Consider the following 18427-nt stretch of genomic DNA (forward strand, 5'->3'; position numbering starts at 1 on the left):
TTTCATTTACTTGAACCATTTTATTTGTTTCTTTAGTGATGGAAAATGATGTTACAAAATTCTTTTCAATCAACTAAGATCAAATTCAATGGTTAAATTATGGAGACAAAAAGAACTAAAGAAAATGTATGCTTATTTTGATGAAGGAGATTTTTTTTTTCCACAATCCTTTTAGTAAATACATTTTCTAATAAATGGTAAAACAATTACCTTTATTTTTAGTTGCATGATCTATCCCACATTAGCATACCAGAAGAATTTTTTAACCTTACTCTTAGGATCATCATCGAGGAGTTGAAGAACTTGCATGAAATTGAGTGGGGTTGACATAGATCTCCTACCTTTTTCTTCCTCATGTTTGATGGAAGTTTTAGTTTGTGGGTTTCGATTAGGAACATTAAGAAGGAGGAAGTGTTTGCCTGGAAAAAAGGGGAAACGATTTCTGAAGAGAGGTGGTGGAAGATTTCTAAAGAGGGGACAGAGCCATAATGGTAGATTATAACAGAGGTAATCATACATCTTATTAATTAGATATATTTTTAAGAATATAGTAATTATTTATAGTATTTTTATATTTTCAGCATAGTTGTACTTTTTCTCATTATTTTATGCAGAGTTGGCATGTCCCTTCCAACTTTGTCTCAATTCTAAATATGAAGATAAAGTACTACATAATATCAAAATTTTGAATGAAATCAAACTAAAAAAGTCAAATAATATCCAAAAAAAACTTATTTATGTTTAAACCCCGCTAAAAAAATTTAAATAAAATGTATCCCGTGCTTGGCACGGGGCGTTACACTAATACCGAACATGTAAAGGTTGAGAGCAAATATTGGGAAAGTGATATCCAATCTAACAGAAAATGATTGAATGCTTGTACGGAAAATAAAAGACATCCAAAAATGATTTTATTTTGACGAGAAGAAATATAAATTGTTTTTTAAGAAAGAAAATAGAAAATGATTGAATGATGAGAATTGACACACATGCATGAAAGCATTGAAGAGTAATGAATGATATTTTAAAATAGTCAAATACTCGTTCACATTTTATTTTCTTTCTCATTAACATATAATTCTTGAAATATTCGTTCACATTTTATTTTCTTTCTCATCAACATATAATTCACATTTCTTCAAAAAAAAAAAACATATAATTCACATTTTTTTTCTGCGAATTTAACTTAATTGGTAGGACATTACATACTATAAGTAGGGGTTGAAGTTTGAATCGAACACCCTACTTATTCTTCTTGAAAAAAAACATACATTTACGTGGAAACTTTTCCATCTAACGAATTAGCCCGCAAGATTAATCTAAAGCTCAAGTTAAATCTTTAAAGAGTTTTTAGTTGATAGATTTAAGGGGAAAAATGCAACTCGGAAAAATGCACAAAAGAAGGGGAAAAAATACATGCACAAAGCATGTAAAAGTAAAAGATAAAAAAAATAAAAATAAAATCACATCCTAACACTCCAATGAAAGTAAGCCATGTAATCCACTTTTAATAACCATTTATTTTATGCCTTCTTAATTCATTTCTTCTTTACCATCATTTTTGACAAATACAAAACACAAAAATTGATTTTGATTGTAAAATTTAAACTCACGCTTTTAGTCCATATAAAAAAATAAAACTTTTTAATTCTTGTAAAATTTTCTATCAGCATTTTTAATCAAAGTAAAAATTTTCATCAGCATTTTTGTCAATGGAAATAGTAAAGAAAAATGTCAAAATAATTAAAAAATGTGATTTTTTTGTAAGGATTAAAAATGAAATTATGAATATTTATAAAGGTGGTTTATTTTTTATTTTGAAAACCACTGAGCCTGTGACAATTTACTCTGTTAACCCTTTTTATTGTTAAAAGGAAAAGAATAAATTTAATTTAAAATTGAAGATTAGTTCTATAAATTACGATATGTAAATTCAAAGCAAACAAGGGTTCTATGGTGTAGTGGTTAGCACTCTGGACTTTGAATCCAGCGACCTGGGTTCGACTCCCGGTAGGACCTTATACGTTCTTTTTTTTAATGATAAAACGACCTTTTTTTTTTCTTTCTTTTCCTCTTCGTGTTATTACCACGAAAAACCAGTGTTTGGATTTGGTTCAATAAATTTTTTAGCAGAAGATACTGGTATTGTTTTGGTTCAGGAAAATGGAAGAGAAATACAAAACTCTAGAAATCGTGGATAAATTCCCAAAATCCGGTGTATTGTATCTTAACCTCAATCGTCCCTTACAACACAACGCTCTAACACACGATTTCTTCTCTGAATTCCCCAAAGCTCTTTCCGCTCTCGATCACAACCCTAATGTCAACGTTATCGTCTTATCCGGTGCCGGCAAACACTTCTGCTCCGGCATCGACCTTTCCCTTTTAAAATCCACCGCCGATTCAAATTCCGTCCCCGGCGGTGAATCTCTCCGTCGACAGATCCTCGCGATGCAAGATACCGTCACAGCCTTAGAACGATGCCGTAAGCCTGTGATTGCAAGCATACACGGAGCTTGCATCGGTGGTGGAATAGATATCATCACAGCCTGTGATATAAGGGTTTGTACAGAGGACGCGTTTTTCTCTGTCAAAGAGGTGGATTTAGCTTTAGCAGCTGATTTTGGAACACTTCAGAGGCTTCCCACTATTGTTGGTTTCGGTAACGCGATGGAGTTGGCTTTGACGGCGAGGAGATTCTCCGGTTTGGAGGCTAAGGAGTTGGGTCTAGTTTCTCGTGTTTTCCATTCCAAAAATGATCTTGATCAAGGTGTTAGGGTTATTGCTGAGGCAATTGCGACCAAGTCTCCCATTGCAGTTGCTGGGACAAAGACTGTGTTACTTAGAAGCAGGGATTTGACAGTGGATCAAGGCTTGGATTTTGTTGCAACCTTGAATTCTGCTAGGTTGTTATCTGGTGACTTACCTGAAGCAGTTACGGCACATATGCAGAAACGGAAACCAGTTTTTTCAAAGCTCTAAGTCCAACGGAAGGGAATAAGATGATGTATTTGCTATTTTTAGTGTTATTATTGATCTTCTCTAAGACATTCAATTACAAATAAGACAGACATTTGCTTGCTTCTTTTACTACTTGCTTGCACACCAAGAAATAAAAAATCATCAAGTACTGCTATTCATTCTTTGCTATTCTCATTACCTTATTTGTATTGTATGCTTTATTGTATTATATTATATGGTGTCGGTGTGATTCCTGCGTAACAAATGACACTGCTGTTCCTTAAGCTCTTATTAATCAGAGTCCATAATTTTTTTTAGTCGTGTTGCCTTTATCATACATAGCTAATAGTTGGCTAAACTTGATTTTCGTGCAGCCAATTGTGATTGCTCATTTTATGATCCAACAACTTACGTAATCCTTTAGATTTTGATCCTAACTTGATTGTTCATGTCATGTCAAGTTCTAAATATTGTGTGTCATGTACCACATCAGTGTATTCGATCTACCCTGATGTAGTAAGTCTGCTAATCGACCTAGTCTTTAGCTAATATATTAGGACGTTGGGCGACTAAATGAATGGATAAGCCGCTAATCCTTTTTCACTAGGAAAGGAGAAAACATGACAATATGGTTCCGGATGACCGGCAGAGTGGTAAGGAGTTTGAATACGTGGCCCCATTACCCATATGGCCAAAGACACATGCCCCGTGAGGAGGCTCATTCACTTTCTATACAAGGAGCCTGTCTTACCCTATTTTAGCTCTCTCTCTCAATCTGTATTCACTATCATATTATACTGAGGCTGACTTTGGCATCAGGGTGCCTTTTATATAATGTTGTAAAAGGACCATGTACATGACTTTACTAATAATATTCAACATTTTTGTCCAGCAACAGAATCTATCAGTGTTTGTACTCGTCCTTTGTTAGACTGACATTGTTGTTGTCAATCCTTCCACTTGGTCTATGGTTCTTGTTCATGACTGGTACGAACTCACTGCTTCTGGTCTAATATAGAATCTTTTTAATTACTTATTTTCAGTGCCCTATTTTTGAATTAGATGGCTTTTGAATATTCTTCTAGGGTGAGATTGAAATTCTATAACGATCGGGAGCAATTGTGTGGCTACGTTATCCTCTTGAAATCTTGACCTCCTTGATGTAACTTATTTATCATCATGATGTCATCCCAAAGTTGTTTAAACGTTATATATTCTCTGTTTAATCAATATGTCATCCCAAATAAAATGTGGTTTCTGTCATGTGCAATCGACTGTGGATAATGAAGAACAAAAAGATTATCAATGTGGATGAGGTATTTCATTGCATTACTTAGGAGAGGCATGAAACCCTTATTCCAGGAATATATGTCTCAAACTGGTTTTAGGCTCATTGTGACTTTATTTTGACTGTGTTCATTGTTGCTTTGGCTACAAGTCCTCCACCTTCCATCGTGTCATCAAGGACTTCATGATTCAAGGAGGAGACTTTGACAAAGGAAATGGATGTATGCCCTTTGCTTGCTGTTTTTTTTTTTTTTTTTTTTTTTTTTTTATCTCTTCTCAATCTCAGCTACTTTTGCATTATCTATCTATTGCAGGGAACTTGACAAAGGAAATGGATGTATGCCCTTGCTTGCTGTTTTTTTTTTTTTTTTTTATTCTCTTCTCAATCTCCGCTACTTTTGCATTATCTATCTATTGCAGGGAACTTGACGCAAAAGTATATATGGTTGTACTTTCAAATATGAGAATTTTAATCGTGAGTTCTGCTTGCTTACCCCTTTCTTCCACTATTCAAATTTCATTTTATGTTATTTACTGAATGGATGAATGGATTTGCATTTTCATTTCTTTAAACCCACCTCACTCCTTTACCTTTGCTTCAAGATACTGCCCCCTTTCACCATGTTTAGTTTAGGGAAATGATTGCTGCTGAATTAGTTTAGGCAATATTGCAAATATAATAATACTCGTGTACAATATCTCTAGAGTCTCGTACTGGACCAGGAGCTGTTTTATGGCAAATGCTGGTCCCAACACTAATGGGAGTCAGTTTTCATATGCACTGTCAAGGTATTCATTCTTCTATACTTTTAATTCTCTCTGATTCTTCTGCCCAAAATCCACTAAGCTTGGGTCTATTAGACAAGTCGAGAGACCGACATTTTAATCCTTCCCCAAGTTCCAATGTTGAGCATCTTTTAGTTTCAATTGATTGATAACTGGTGTCAAAAGAACTCCTATAAGATGCTCGATTTTTGATAAAATAATAAACTTGTCTGATGACATCGGCAGACACCGTGGCTGGATCAGAGACATGTTGTATTTGGCCAAGTATTGGAAGGCAAGGACATTGTCAGGTTGATTGAACCACAGGACACAGATTGTGGTTATCAGTGACTGGTGAGCTTCCATTTGCTTGACATGTTTTGTTTTCTCATGGCTTCTCTTTATTTCTTGCTGCTGAGGAGGAAAAGAAGCTCCTGCTCTCTCAAATTTTTGTTTGACTGTTCCAAATGAGTTCTCTACCTTCCTTATTTTCATACTATGACCTACAAACTCTTGCCACCTATTTGTATAATAGTAGAAATATAGTTGGAGTTAGTACCATATTGGGAGATTTCAAATCCTACATGGGTAGAGTATCCTCAAGTTAAGCCAAATTGCAGAAACCCTTCTTTCAAATATTTTAAGATGATATCCATTTGACTGTTTCTTAAATGTGGAAGGAACTAGCTTAATTGTCACTAGCACTAGTCTGCAAAATTGGAGTGTGATGACTGCCGTTGATGTTCGGGGTTCATCTTCCTCTTCTTCCGTTTCATGCCAAAGAAAAACTTAGAACTTCACATATCTCTCATTTTGACATTATTTGATGAATGATGTCAGGCTTTAAGCTGTCTTGTGGTACATGGCTACACGCTGTATAAAAAATAAAATTCAGTGTTCTGAATGCTCACTCTATCACAAAACATTCTATCTTCTATCTAGTAGCTACTTAACAAATTTCACTATACATACATATTACCTTGCAAACCGATTTTGTAAGTATAAGTTATGCCCAATACAAAATTTAATATGGTATTAGAACCTATCAATAAGGGCATCACCGTTTATACATATACAAGCACCAAACCTAATAGTGCTGAGCGTGAGGGAATGTATTGAAAAAACCAAGTTCCACTTAGATCAAAAGATGTAATTACTGATTTTATTCAAGAATGAGACAACATGGTGAATAATGTGCTAAAAATGTCAACATAACTTTAGGTAAAAAAAAAAAAAAAAAGGTCAGTTGAATGATTTTCCTGAAGAGATAAAAAGACATGCAAAATAAAATAATGGAGTATTATTTAATACTATTATTTTACAATGTGTGCCTTTCTCTCTTTTATTGGATCCGTCCAATAGATAACATAAATGATTTAGGAATATCAAAAGTACACCCAACACCGTATTTTCATGTGTATTCCAATATCAACCATCAATAGTAAAGGTCAAAGTAAACTAAATCACATGTCTTAATTCTCAGCCAACCAAAGAAAAAAATATACCGATTAATGTTTGACATCAAATTACTGATCATTCATAGCCACAAGTGCAAGTTAGTTTTTTTGACCAAAGGTGCAAGTTAGGTAAACTTGGAATATGGGCGTTATTATTATTTAGAAAATGAAAGAACTGGCTTTTTTGTATGTTTGTTTTGGAGTCATTCTACTCTACAGTACTACTAGGTCCAGGGGATTCGGGTAATATATGTTTGTGCTCACATCACATGCTTCAATAAAGTTAAGTGACATGTTGGTTTTTTTAGGGACAGTTAAGTGACATGTTGACAGCAGCAAATAATGTACCAACATGGTTGTAGGTATAAAACCAATTTTGAGGTAAGCTCTTCAGTAAAATTCAACGCGGTTTAATTTTGTATAAGATAAAATAAGAAGATAAAGACAATAAACAATTTGCAGCTAGTGGGTTTCAGGGTATAAAAGCTCATTTCTGGAAAATTTACCCCACACCCACAAAGTTATCCATCCTAACAAATTATAAAAAATCCAACTTTTACCCTTTTTTCTTTTGATTTTTAATTTTCACTTCAGCATTTCTGAAATTCACCAAAAGTATAAAAAAAAAATCTGAAAAAACTTGAGCCAAGTTTACTATAATCAAATTTGTAAACCGATAAACTTGAAGCAAGTTCTCCCATTCTGTCTTCAATACTGAAAAATTGGAGACATGTTTACCAAAAAATCATAACGGTTCTATGCTTTTTTTTATCTCTAATGTTGATTTTGTGTTGTTTTTGTGCAATAGATATAGAGAGGTCTGAGTTAAGTAATAAAAAGCAAAATTATCTGTAGTAACACACTGTTACATCCACAACCAGTTAGGTGTTTGATACACAAGAAGCTGTAAAAGGGGGATTAGAGATAATGTGACCATTCTCGTGAGGGGGATCTGCTAGGATTTTGCCCCAAGATTTCTCTTTGCCTTTCATGGCTGGTGCCATGTGTCACTGGTCGTACATGGTCAATATGTTGCTGAAGAAAACTTCCGTTGTTGGCGTGTGATATCCATTGCCTGAAGATTGCTGGCATACACGACCAATCGAATTATACACACATCTCTATCGGTGTGTATCACTGTGGTGTGCATGTGCCATAAAATAAGGGAAATTCTTTTTTTCCCATATCTCGCGTATATTTTGCTTCCCGGTCAGATTCTAGAAACCGAACCAGAAAAACATGCTTATGTTTCTGGACTCAAATTATCATCATGAGCAAAATTATAAGGCAACCTTACTGTTTTGTCAAGCTGCACATGATCGGATAGGTGAAGATTGATCAGGACCCACACGGTAGCTATTACTAGTAGGCTATTTGGATGTTGACATATAATAAACAATGGTTTGTAAGTATCTCTATGTTTTATCTCTTTATAGACATAAGCAGGTAGCTTTATGGAATGTGATCGGTCTTAAGAAATTAATTGAGCTATTCCTTCTCCTCTTATATAGATTATCATCACAACTGTCGAGCGATCAGAAAACAAGACTTTGCATGTGTAAACATAACACTATCAAAGAATGAAGGTAACTAAGATCAGTCAATGCCTAATTGAATATCGTATAAATGCCTTACTGCTTCAACTGCATATACATATAATCAATCTTCTAATTTAGTTCTTAATTTGCAGCAGTTACTTGGATGGATGCATAGAAAACTTCGGCAGAATAGCACTGAACCTTTCAAAGACCTGGTCACTGGTAAGCTATTTTTTTTCTATATATATATATATATATATATATATATATATATATATATATATATATATATATATATATATATATATATATATATATGTTTGATAGCTGTTGGCAAGCTGCATACAATATTTTATCATATACATGTTTATATTCCTCCAAAAGTAGACAATGAATTAATGCCAGATTTAACTAGGCATGTCTATTACATGCATGATTTGATCTGCGATGTCACTACAACATCTTCAAGTCTTGTCCAACGCATATATCACCGTCCATAAGTATTGCCCACTGTAAACTAGCTCACAAATAAACCATTAAGAAGATAATATATATTTGAACCAAATTGATAGAAATGAATTAGTCCAACATATATATTTGTTGCTCCATAAAATATATTTTGCTTAGTCTAGAATGATCAGAAGTCTTGGCGAGTGAGGGCTATTGTATTCCGAATGCCACTTGAGTTCATGGTTGGCCAACCGTCATAGACATCCTTTGTTAGTTATAATATTTGCGCTGCGTTTCAGGGCAGGCAACATCAGTTGATGAGGAACACAACTACTATCACTATCTGAAACCGAACTTTGGGAGCGGAAAATATGTGAAACAAACTCAGAAAGAGCAGTTTAAGCTTAGAAAATCTTTCGAAGCAGTTGGGAGTGGTAGAGCAGTAGACGAGGAAGAAGATAAGGAGGCATGGGGTGGTATTTTCCCCGGCTTCCTAGCAATTGGAACTCTTGGTTTGGAATCGGATCCATCACCACTAACACCATCATTTTCCATCTCTGTTGAGAATATAATAACTGAAAAGGAAGCTGAAGTGACCGAGAATGAGCTGAAGCTGATCAACAATGAGCTAGAGAAAGTTCTCGTGCTAACCAACAACAATGATGATTCATCTGGCAGAAACAGCCATGTAAGCACCGCAGAGAGAAATAGTCATGGACGCATCAGCATAGAATCAAACTCCATTTGTCCACTTCAGGGATATCTCTTTGGATCCGCAGTTGAATTATCAGAAACAAAAACTTCTTCCATATCAGTGTCAAAGAATAAGGAGCAGCAACAACACAGCCAGAGAACAACACTGGGTGAGCTGTTTCAGAGAAGCAAACAAGCAGATCAGGACAATCTTGTTGGAGCAAAGGATGATACTGACAATAAAAAGGAGGAGGCCAATAAATCTGCCATGCATCTCATGAGAAAAAAGCTCAAGAAAAAAAAGACGCCCCATGCTTCTTCCCAGACCTCTGTTGATTCAACTTCAGCAGACAGAAAACTGCATAATAAGGTGCTACACACATTTTTTTTACTTTATTTATTTTTATATATTATCTGTATGTCTGTTATCCAAGATTCATGTGCAACTTGGCAAGAGAAAAATGATTCGCATCGGATAGTATTGAAGTATATATTTGTTTGATTAATCTTTATAAGAGTGGTGGATATCAATTTGCTACTTCGTAATTGTATAGAAAGTTGTTGGGGGTAAGAAATGTCATATAACATATAACTAACTTAATAACGAAAGTTGTTGGGGGTAAGAAATGTCATATAACATATAACTAACTTAATAACTCTAAATTTTGCAGTTCTTAATTTCTCCAATCATTTGCCTTTTTGTTTCCAATTAGTATTTATTTAAGGTCCCTAGACTTTAGCTAACTATATTAATTAATCTGTGGGTTGTAGATTCTCCAGATGTTTCACCGGAAAGTTCACCCTGAAAATCCAACATGTGCAGAGAAGTACGAGAAGAAGAAAAGAATGAATGAGGGAGGCCACAACAAAAGTAATAAAGTTGAAGAGGAATCTATAATGATACAGCCAAAAAGAGCAGTTGGAAAGGAAAACATAGGACAGTGCAAGAAGAGGCAACTCCAAATTACCCTTGGCGGTGGCAGTGAAGATTCATCTGAGAATATGGAGCAGTGGATCAAAACAGATGTGGATTGTAAGCATACATACATACATACATCTATCTCACTCTGCATTGGCATTATATTTCAAATGTGTTTTAGTTAATTGATGAAAGAATTTGACAATTTAATTGAAGTAATTAAGCAGCATAACATAAACAAAATGAAATGAAAACTCAAGCGCATGGCTAAGATTTTGGAACTTGTTTTAAATTGCAGACTTAGTGTTGGAGCTCTAAAAGGCAAAGGGCGAACGGAATTGGGCTCTCTCCACGAGCATCAAATTAATATGAAAGATATGATCGTCATGGGAAGACTATGCAATGCAATAATGGGTTTTGTTTTTCTTTAATGTGTGTTAATTTCAAACGTAGAACCTTATGTTTTGTGTCTTTAGTTAATTATTTGAGGTTGTTGTTTAAGAGTGTTAAGAGTCTGTCCGGATATGGTTTCACAAGGATGAATTAAGAAAAAGAATTTCTAAGATTGTGTGCTATTTATTAAGCAAGTGAATGTAAAGAAGGAAACAATTAAAATAAGATTCGGTTTATGGCTTTGTAGAAGAATGTATAATGTATAATGTTCAAGAGTAAGGTATATACGTAGTTGTGACAGTCATAAAATTCAGTTTCACTTTCAGTTCTATACACTGTGGGAGATTTTACATTGCATTGCAATACATTTGATAGAAGTTGAGTTGAGTTGAGTTGAGGTCTAATGGAAGTAACTAGAAGCAATCCGAATTATTACACAGAAGACTTCGATTCTTCCTCTAAATCATAATAATTCCAGGTGGAATGTCCCGTTCCACCCTGCATTTCCAGGTGGAATTAAAAGAGAGAACAATAATTCATGGACTATTTTTTTTTCCTTAAAAAAAAAATAATTCATGGACTATTTTGATCAATTAAATAATATTTTGGGACTACTTAGTATATATTTATATAATGAATAAACCATCAATTTTGTAAAGAATAAATCAATTTGGTCCATAAACTATAAAAGTATATGCTAATCCGCCCCTAATCTATTTCTAATCCATCAAGATAGTTTTTTAACTACCATTCCCTCTTTTATTTTCAAAGGAAATGAGAGAATAATTTGATGCATCAATAGTGATAGTTTAAAGACCATACCTTAATATAATTTTATACTCCATCCGTTTCAAAATGGGTGTCACTTTAGCCAAAAAAATTTGTTTTAAAATGAATGTCACTTTACATTTCCAATACAACTTTAATTTTTTTCTTCCAACTTTACCCTCTCCAACTTTTCTCACACAATTTTCAATGCAATTTTAAATTTGTCTTTTTCTTATAAAGTAAGGGCAGTTTAGTAAAAATGTTATGTCTAATGATTAATTTCATTTTATTCTTTAATCTGTGTGCAATTGACTAAAGCGACACTCATTTTGAAACGGAAGGAGTAGTTTAGAAGCTACTAAATGACAAGATAATGATAATTTCTTTTTGTAGAAAGAGAGAATGATAATTTAATGATCAATTGCTGATTTATTCGTTCATAATTAAAGAAAAAACTAATATAAAAAAAATTAGGAACAAATTTCACTTAAAAAAAAATGCTAAAAAATGTTGTTTAAGGAAACTCAAATATAAATATTGTGTTGGAAATGGTGAAATGAACTTATTGATCATTTAAAATTACTATTTTTTTTATTTGAAATAAAAACCAGAGTGAGAGCTCTCATTTCTCTCCACCACCACCATTCAACACTTCCAACGCCACCCTTTCCACTTAAATAGAATCAATTTCAAAACTAAAGCTCACGTTCTTATTTGTGTGCCAAACATCTTCAAATACGGTAAAATGTGGACAGTTCTGCGAGCTCGAGCTGGTTGTTCCTCGCGTTCTCTTCTTCAACCATGGAAGCTAGGGTTTCCCTCTCTATCCACCACTTCCTTTGACGGTGGCGTCCTCGATCTGCAAGAGATCCAAAAGATTCTGACAGACGTTCAAGCTGACGACGTCAAGATTATTCCAGCTCCCAAGCACAACGGTTGGACTGATTTCATGGTACTTGCTACTGGTCGATCCTCTTGGCACGTCAAGAATATCGCTCAAGCCCTTATTTACCAGGCATGTTCCTTCGTTGCTTTTTCTTCTTATCCTTATCACACTATGTATAATTGATTTTGATAGGTTTCGTTGCTTTTCAGTAGAATTGATTCTAACATGATTCCAGAATTTATTTTCTAATTGAACTTTAGAAACTGAATTAATTTTATTATTTTTGTGTGACCAGGCTAAGCAAAAGCAGATAGGAGTTGAGCGAATGATGCTGCCTAGTGTGCAAGGGGAAGAGGATGGAAAGTGGATCGTCATTGACTCCGGTATATCATGATTTTATTTTATCCATTCATTTTGTTGAATTTCAATAATCCACTTAATGTGAACAGTAGAACCCTATGGCTGCAAAACTGTAGTTACCATAATGGTCTGTAATGTGTATATCATCCTTAATTAGCTTCTAAGGTGACGGCGAGAAATGTTTTCACTCATTTTTCCAACAATAAACCATAGTGCAGATACTTATGCACCTTAGGGGTCCGAGTGATGCTGCTTTTCTATATCCTAACTAATTTCTTAGCCATTAGTTAGTTAGTAGTGCATATGTATGTAGCTACACATTAGTTAGGTTGCTGACTCTGTGATCGAGTATAACCTTCTGCGTTTAAGCACATTCAACATGGTTAGGCCATGGAATTAGGGGTTTCCAAACCTATTTTTGACCTTAATCTCAACAAATGTCCTGCACTATTTTTGGGTGTGTATTGTGTTCAAGGCCCTCTTATTGAATAATAAACTGAAATGTTTGGATTCTACAACTACTTTGGCATTGTTGCTTGATCCTTGGTATCTGGTGTGGGAATGCTGCAATATAACAATCTTATCACGGGCCATTTACAAGTTCACTCCTTTCATTGCTCAGAGCATCCTGTGGCTTGACAAGACATCAAGGAAAAGGATCTCTATATTATTTGATTTTAGGTTTTAATAGCCTCTTTCCTTGTCATTATTTGCTAGAGTGAAGACTAAACTTTCTAACAAACTCTGGTTGATGATAATGTATGATATTTTGTGTTAGTGACTGTTTTTGTTTTTTCGTTATAAAAAAATTGAAATTAGTTATTTAATATTTGGTTCTATCCATGCCTTTTTCCAGTACTGATTTTTTTTTTGTTCAGGTAAAGTGATAGTTCATGCACTTGATGAAAATGCTAGAGCTTACTACAATTTGGAGGGTCTTTGGACCCGTGGGACATTGCCAAATGAACCTATTGAGGTAAATATGTGCCTAAACTTATAGTGTTCCAGAAAATTAGGCTTTTTGTTCTCATTTATCACCTTATAGGTTTAATATTAATATATGATATTTGAAGTTTGTGAAATCAATTCGGAAGCACCTTTTCACTGTTATTGTTAACATTGTAATTTGCGAATTGCCACATCAGTTGCACCTTTTCAGATGTTGTGTTAAAAGACTATTTGTGTAAGTTTTTAGGGACAAAATGTTTTGGCTGCTAAGTTGGATGACCCAAATTAGAAAATCGTATTTGAGACTTCACAATTTAACACTTCTATGTGTCTCGCAAGTGACTCTTCACTTCATTTATTACTTAATATTTACATTTGATACCTCACGCCAAGTCTATCAAAGACCAGGTTGAAATTAAAAGGCAGTACTTACTACTAGGCAAGCCTTTAGGCCTTGTCGGTAGGGTCTTCTTGTCTTGAGCCAGTTGTAACCAGGAGTGGTGCAATACAGTAAGAGGGCGACTGCCAACTGAAAATTCTGCTTGGAGGAGGCCTTAGCCGCATTTGTTTGGTTAAGCAACTTGGGCTAGCTGTTTGAGTCATCTTTCATCTGGCTAGCCTTGTGAGTTATGAGTAGTTGTGTTTGGATCAATAGGGCTTACGGAATTACAAATATAATTTAATTCTTTATTATTATTATTATCATAATTTTTGTTTAGAGCAGTGCTAGGCGCAAACGCTCTAACAAACACAGATGAACACACACTTCTAAATTAAGCCACATTACTCTTTTCAAAACGCTAGTTACCTGTTTACCGGCACACTTTAAAAAAGTAATAATTAATTTTCACATCTCAAAGACCCTCTTCCCTGGACATTCAACATGAAGCATCAAAACTCCATTAAAACAAAGTCAAACGCCAAACCTTTCATTAGCAACATAAAACTCATCTCTCAACAAACAGTCACAAGACTTATGTCAACTTCCTCTCTTTTCTGCCACTAATTCTAACACCAAACTACCACCATAACCATTGAAACCTCAATCTGAACTACCAAAACCCACAACCCAAAAAGTAGGAAAAGGAGAACAAATTCAACATCTTTAATCTTCAACTTCACCCTTCTTTTTCGCTTGCCCATCTCCATCTCAAGAAAGAAAAAAGATGAAAAATCAATTGGGACACATAAAGAAATAGAAACGGGTCGTTTGAGATGGGAGGATATAACCCTCTGTTGTTGTCGGTCGTTGCTGCTGGTGCCGTCTCCGTCGTAGTGTGCAACTTCCGATAGCAATTGTCGCCGTTATCTTTCCATAACTCGAAACCTCAACAGAGCCACTCATTTCGACTGAACCATACTACCTCCACCATTCACATTTTGGAGTAGTGCCACCTCTTGCGAAGTTGCGACTAACCTGACCAAAATATAAGACTCTCTGTGCAGAGCCATGTGTATGGCAAACCATAGAATTTTGAAATTAGGTAATGGCGAAAATGTTTCCACTTTCCAATTTGTTTTGATGATAGAATTAATAAATAAACAATTAAAAAATAATAATTGGATAGCCGGTAGCCAAACAAGGAGGAATACACGGCAGACTGTAGGAGTGTGTGTTGATGAGCATGTGTTTAAGCGTTTGTCTATAACAGTTCTCTTTTTATTATTATTGTTATGTTATTGTTGTATCATTTTTTGGCAAATTTTGTGGCATGACTGATTTGAGTGATCTCCTCTTACCTTTGATTTTTAGGATTTGCATAAAGCTTTGGTGAAGGTCAGGCGGAAAAACAATTCCAAGAAACCTGCCCAAAAGAAAGCCTAATTGGTGTGTCGATGTAACTGCTAATAATAACCTTTATTTACTATAGTTGCTGTGTATGCATCAGACATAAACAAAAGTAGTTTGTATTTTGTAACAAGATCTTCAACTTTCGTATCTGTTATTTTACTTGTTACAAATACAAATTTTGCCTGCGTGTCTTGTAGTCTTGTTTGCTGCAATGATAAAGTTAAGAGAACGTAAAACTGAAGTTTTCAAGTTATCCTACTTTCTTGTTTACAGTCATGATTTTCATTAAAAACTGGAGCATGGCCCTTTATACTGTTCAGATAGAACTATTACTGATCTCTTTTGAACAATGAACAAATATAATTATTTTGAAAATTCGCCTCTCTTATTTGCTCAATCAAGTTACTCTTTCCATATTCCTGGTGTTAAAACAATTGGTTCCCTAGAGCTTAGTTTTTCTTTCTTTTTGCTTTGTTTTTTTTCTCACTTTTTCTTTAGCTTTGTTAAAAAAAATAAAAATAAAAGTGGTGAGTGTTTATTACATTATTAAAGTGTAAGCCACCAAATTGGTCTTTACTCTGTGAGGTGGTCTTAAATTAATTCCTGTGAATACGAAAATCTCAGAAATTTCAAGGATTAGAATTCTCTTGATCTAGACCCTTCAAAACATAGTAGAGAATTTTTAGAATTCGAAAAAAAATGGAGAAAAGTTAGTTAAGGGTTGAGGTTAAAGTCTTGAGAACTTGAGATATTTTTTTTTTTTTTTTGGTTTTGAGAGATCGTTTTTACGAAAATTCAGAGTCCATAAAATGTAAGTGAAGTTAATTATGTGAAGCTCTGCTGCCATGTCATAACTCGTACGTCCAATATCAGGGACTAAAATGAATGTTCCTGACTCAATCCAATGGTATTTTTGTTTTAATTTTTTTAAATTTCCCCTTATTCTTTCAGGTCTCCTTTACTAGCGGCACTTATTCGGGCACAAACCTAAAGATAAATTATTTAGCATACACACATCAAATCATTCAAATCATAGAGATTCTGCTGTGGTCATAAACATAGATGAATAGTGTTTGGGCGCATACATATTAAAAGATTTTTTTTAATATTAAAAAAGAAATTGATAATAAAATGATTTAGTAGCTTGAGGAAAAAACTTGTTATGTGTGTGTGACCAAACAATACTTATTTATGTTTGTGACTATAGAAGAATGCCTCCATATTATATTGCTTACTTATTTAAAGAGCATGCTTTGTTTAATTTCTTTTTCTTTTTCTTTTATTCACTCGTGTGTGCTTAAAACCTTTATATTTAGGTTTGTGACCAAAGTAAAAATCGGTCCTCTTTTACACTCTCCTCTTATTTTCTTCCATGATCCTCTTCCTTAATTTACACAAGAAATTTTAGAAAAAAAACCGTGCTGGTTCTCCAAATTGTAGCTTGTATCAATCTAGTTCATCGCACTATCAATATTCTAAAATGGTCGTTAAAATTGTAAAATATTAATCGAGTTTACTCGTCTTAATACTATTAATTTAATGTCGTTCTAGTTCATACAACTACCAAAACATGCACATATTTGATTAAAATTGGGATTTGAGGGATCAATTTGAAATATCAATGATGTGAGGGATTATATCGTTACAGTCATGAAATTTCAAGATCACAACTTAGGATTTGCTCTGAAATTTAATAGAAAAATGTGAGGAAGATACAGTCATGCGGATCATGGGTCATCCAAGGGACGAAATCATAAAAAAAATAAAAATAATAATAATAATAATAATAACAACAACAACCCTGTGTGGTTTTACAAGATTTAATAGAAAAATGTGAGGAAGATACAGTCATGCGGATCATGGGTCATCCAAGGGACGAAATCATAAAAAAATAAAAATAAATAATAATAATAACAACAACAACATTGTGTGGTTTTACAAGTGTTGAGAAAATCTATTTAATACTTTTTTTCGAGGATTTAATATTCTTTTATGTTTTTGATACATTTTTTTTTGAAGGAATGTTTTTGATACATATATATATGTATATATTTCTCAAATAAATTTTATTTATTTTTTCTTTGTCACTACAATAATTCTTTTTGTTTTAAAGAACAAAATTCATTTTTTGCTCTCCCCCTGTTAAAACTTTTTCTAAAATATTATTTTAAAAAAAAACCTTTTTCTAAAATATGACGAGGATATTCTTAGGAAAGTCATACCAAGAGTTATTTTTCACGACTAGAAACAAATGTCATTGATATTTAAAAAAAAAAAAACAACAACAAATGTCATTGATTTTATGGTCCAGCTATTTAGAGACATTAATAGCAAGACTCTATGTCTATGGTACGGGTACCACACCGTCCTTAAACATGAAGACCATTTTGCTTTAAATTTGTGAATAATATACTTCTTCCAGTCACTATTATAAACAAAACTTGACTTGTTAGATACATTGAACAATTAATGTATCTAAAAAATAAAATTTTGCTTATAATAGTGACCGGAGGAAATGCATTCTTTTTTCAAAATTATCTTTCAATGCATTAAGATAGAGAAATAATCGATCTTTTAATTCTTTGTAAAAAAAAAAAAAAATCATCTTGAACTTTGAGAAGAGTTTTATAAAAAGAGATAAAAAAAATTCAACAAAAAATCTTATATATAGAAACAAGTTGGTATTTTTTTTTTAAGGAAGAAACAAGATGGTATTGTTTACTTCTGGTTAACAATATCTACAAATCATAAATCAATCGGTAAAATGTTGAAATTGTTAAGTCGGACGTTGTAACTCGAGTTTAAACTCCAACCCTTCAACTTGTGTGCGTTAGTTACAATGACTATTTGTTATTTCGTACGTTAAAAAGAAACGTGCAAATATTTGGTTTATTTATTCAAGAAAAAAAAATCAATTTCGTGGTTAACAAGTTTTACTTGTGCTTACTGTGTATTTTATTTTCTAGTTAAAAAAAAACTCAATAACTTATAATATATATATATATATATATATATATATATATATATATATATATATATATATATATATATAAGGAAACAAGTATACTGCTATAACTTTTTTTTGAAAGAGTATGTTAAGACGTGCCCTAGTTATACATGTTTTTTTTTTGGGAATGTCCTGGTTATACATGTTAAAAAAAAATTTAAAAAAAAAAAAAGTTTATCTTAATAATTGTGTACTCACGGCCT

General features: G+C 33.5%; 3 protein-coding genes and 1 non-coding gene across 19 annotated transcripts; all 4 read left to right on the plus strand.

Annotated features, from left to right (window-relative positions):
- The first annotated feature begins 1947 nt into the window (after positions 1 to 1947).
- Positions 1948 to 2019, plus strand: TRNAQ-UUG (transfer RNA glutamine (anticodon UUG)). The gene has a single exon. It is a non-coding gene; the product is annotated as a tRNA-Gln (tRNA).
- Positions 2020 to 2111: 92 nt separating this feature from the next.
- On the plus strand, positions 2112 to 3140 carry DCI1 (delta(3,5),delta(2,4)-dienoyl-CoA isomerase 1). Its single transcript, XM_085754699.1, has one exon. It carries the CDS (start codon positions 2164 to 2166, stop codon positions 2980 to 2982), a length of 819 nt encoding a protein of 272 aa, XP_085610825.1. The 5' UTR covers positions 2112 to 2163; the 3' UTR covers positions 2983 to 3140.
- LOC146940913 (protein LAZY 1-like) lies at positions 2112 to 10715 on the plus strand. 16 transcript variants are annotated; one of them, XM_085754693.1, is made up of 13 exons: positions 3840 to 3948; positions 4047 to 4469; positions 4563 to 4585; positions 4669 to 4723; positions 4954 to 5037; positions 5260 to 5367; positions 6779 to 6851; positions 7279 to 7875; positions 7982 to 8056; positions 8164 to 8230; positions 8758 to 9521; positions 9923 to 10184; positions 10369 to 10715. In XM_085754693.1, the coding sequence occupies exons 9-13, from the start codon at positions 8051 to 8053 to the stop codon at positions 10386 to 10388; spliced, it is 1119 nt and encodes a 372-aa protein (XP_085610819.1). In that variant the 5' UTR covers positions 3840 to 3948; positions 4047 to 4469; positions 4563 to 4585; positions 4669 to 4723; positions 4954 to 5037; positions 5260 to 5367; positions 6779 to 6851; positions 7279 to 7875; positions 7982 to 8050; the 3' UTR covers positions 10389 to 10715. The 16 variants fall into 16 exon arrangements, with proteins under 16 accessions (XP_085610815.1, XP_085610818.1, XP_085610808.1 ...); XM_085754689.1 differs by lacking the exons at positions 6779 to 6851; positions 7279 to 7875 and having other exon boundaries at positions 2112 to 3948; positions 4047 to 4277; positions 4400 to 4469; positions 8161 to 8230; XM_085754688.1 differs by lacking the exons at positions 4563 to 4585; positions 6779 to 6851 and having other exon boundaries at positions 3311 to 3948; positions 4047 to 4277; positions 4400 to 4469; positions 7352 to 7875; positions 8161 to 8230.
- Positions 10716 to 11865: 1150 nt separating this feature from the next.
- Positions 11866 to 15470, plus strand: LOC146940915 (Lojap-related protein). Its single transcript, XM_085754700.1, has 4 exons — positions 11866 to 12246; positions 12413 to 12500; positions 13356 to 13453; positions 15179 to 15470. The coding sequence occupies exons 1-4, from the start codon at positions 11977 to 11979 to the stop codon at positions 15248 to 15250; spliced, it is 528 nt and encodes a 175-aa protein (XP_085610826.1). The 5' UTR covers positions 11866 to 11976; the 3' UTR covers positions 15251 to 15470.
- The last annotated feature ends 2957 nt before the right edge of the window (positions 15471 to 18427 follow it).

Source organism: Medicago sativa, chromosome 3 (genome assembly GCF_051527215.1).
Source record: "Medicago sativa cultivar Bolivia chromosome 3, Bolivia_mono, whole genome shotgun sequence".
In the NCBI taxonomy this organism is placed as follows: domain Eukaryota; kingdom Viridiplantae; phylum Streptophyta; class Magnoliopsida; order Fabales; family Fabaceae; genus Medicago; species Medicago sativa.

Coding starts and splice junctions, on each gene's coding strand:
- DCI1 (XM_085754699.1), top strand. CDS start 2,164: ATGGAAGAGAAATACAAAACTCTAGAAATCGTGGATAAATTCCCAAAA.
- LOC146940913 (XM_085754689.1), top strand. Junction 8,231..8,757: donor TTTCAAAGACCTGGTCACTG/GTAAGCTATTTT, acceptor GCTGCGTTTCAG/GGCAGGCAACATCAGTTGAT. Junction 9,522..9,922: donor ACAGAAAACTGCATAATAAG/GTGCTACACACA, acceptor TGTGGGTTGTAG/ATTCTCCAGATGTTTCACCG.
- LOC146940915 (XM_085754700.1), top strand. CDS start 11,977: ATGTGGACAGTTCTGCGAGCTCGAGCTGGTTGTTCCTCGCGTTCTCTT. Junction 12,247..12,412: donor CTCAAGCCCTTATTTACCAG/GCATGTTCCTTC, acceptor TTGTGTGACCAG/GCTAAGCAAAAGCAGATAGG. Junction 12,501..13,355: donor GTGGATCGTCATTGACTCCG/GTATATCATGAT, acceptor TTTTTTGTTCAG/GTAAAGTGATAGTTCATGCA.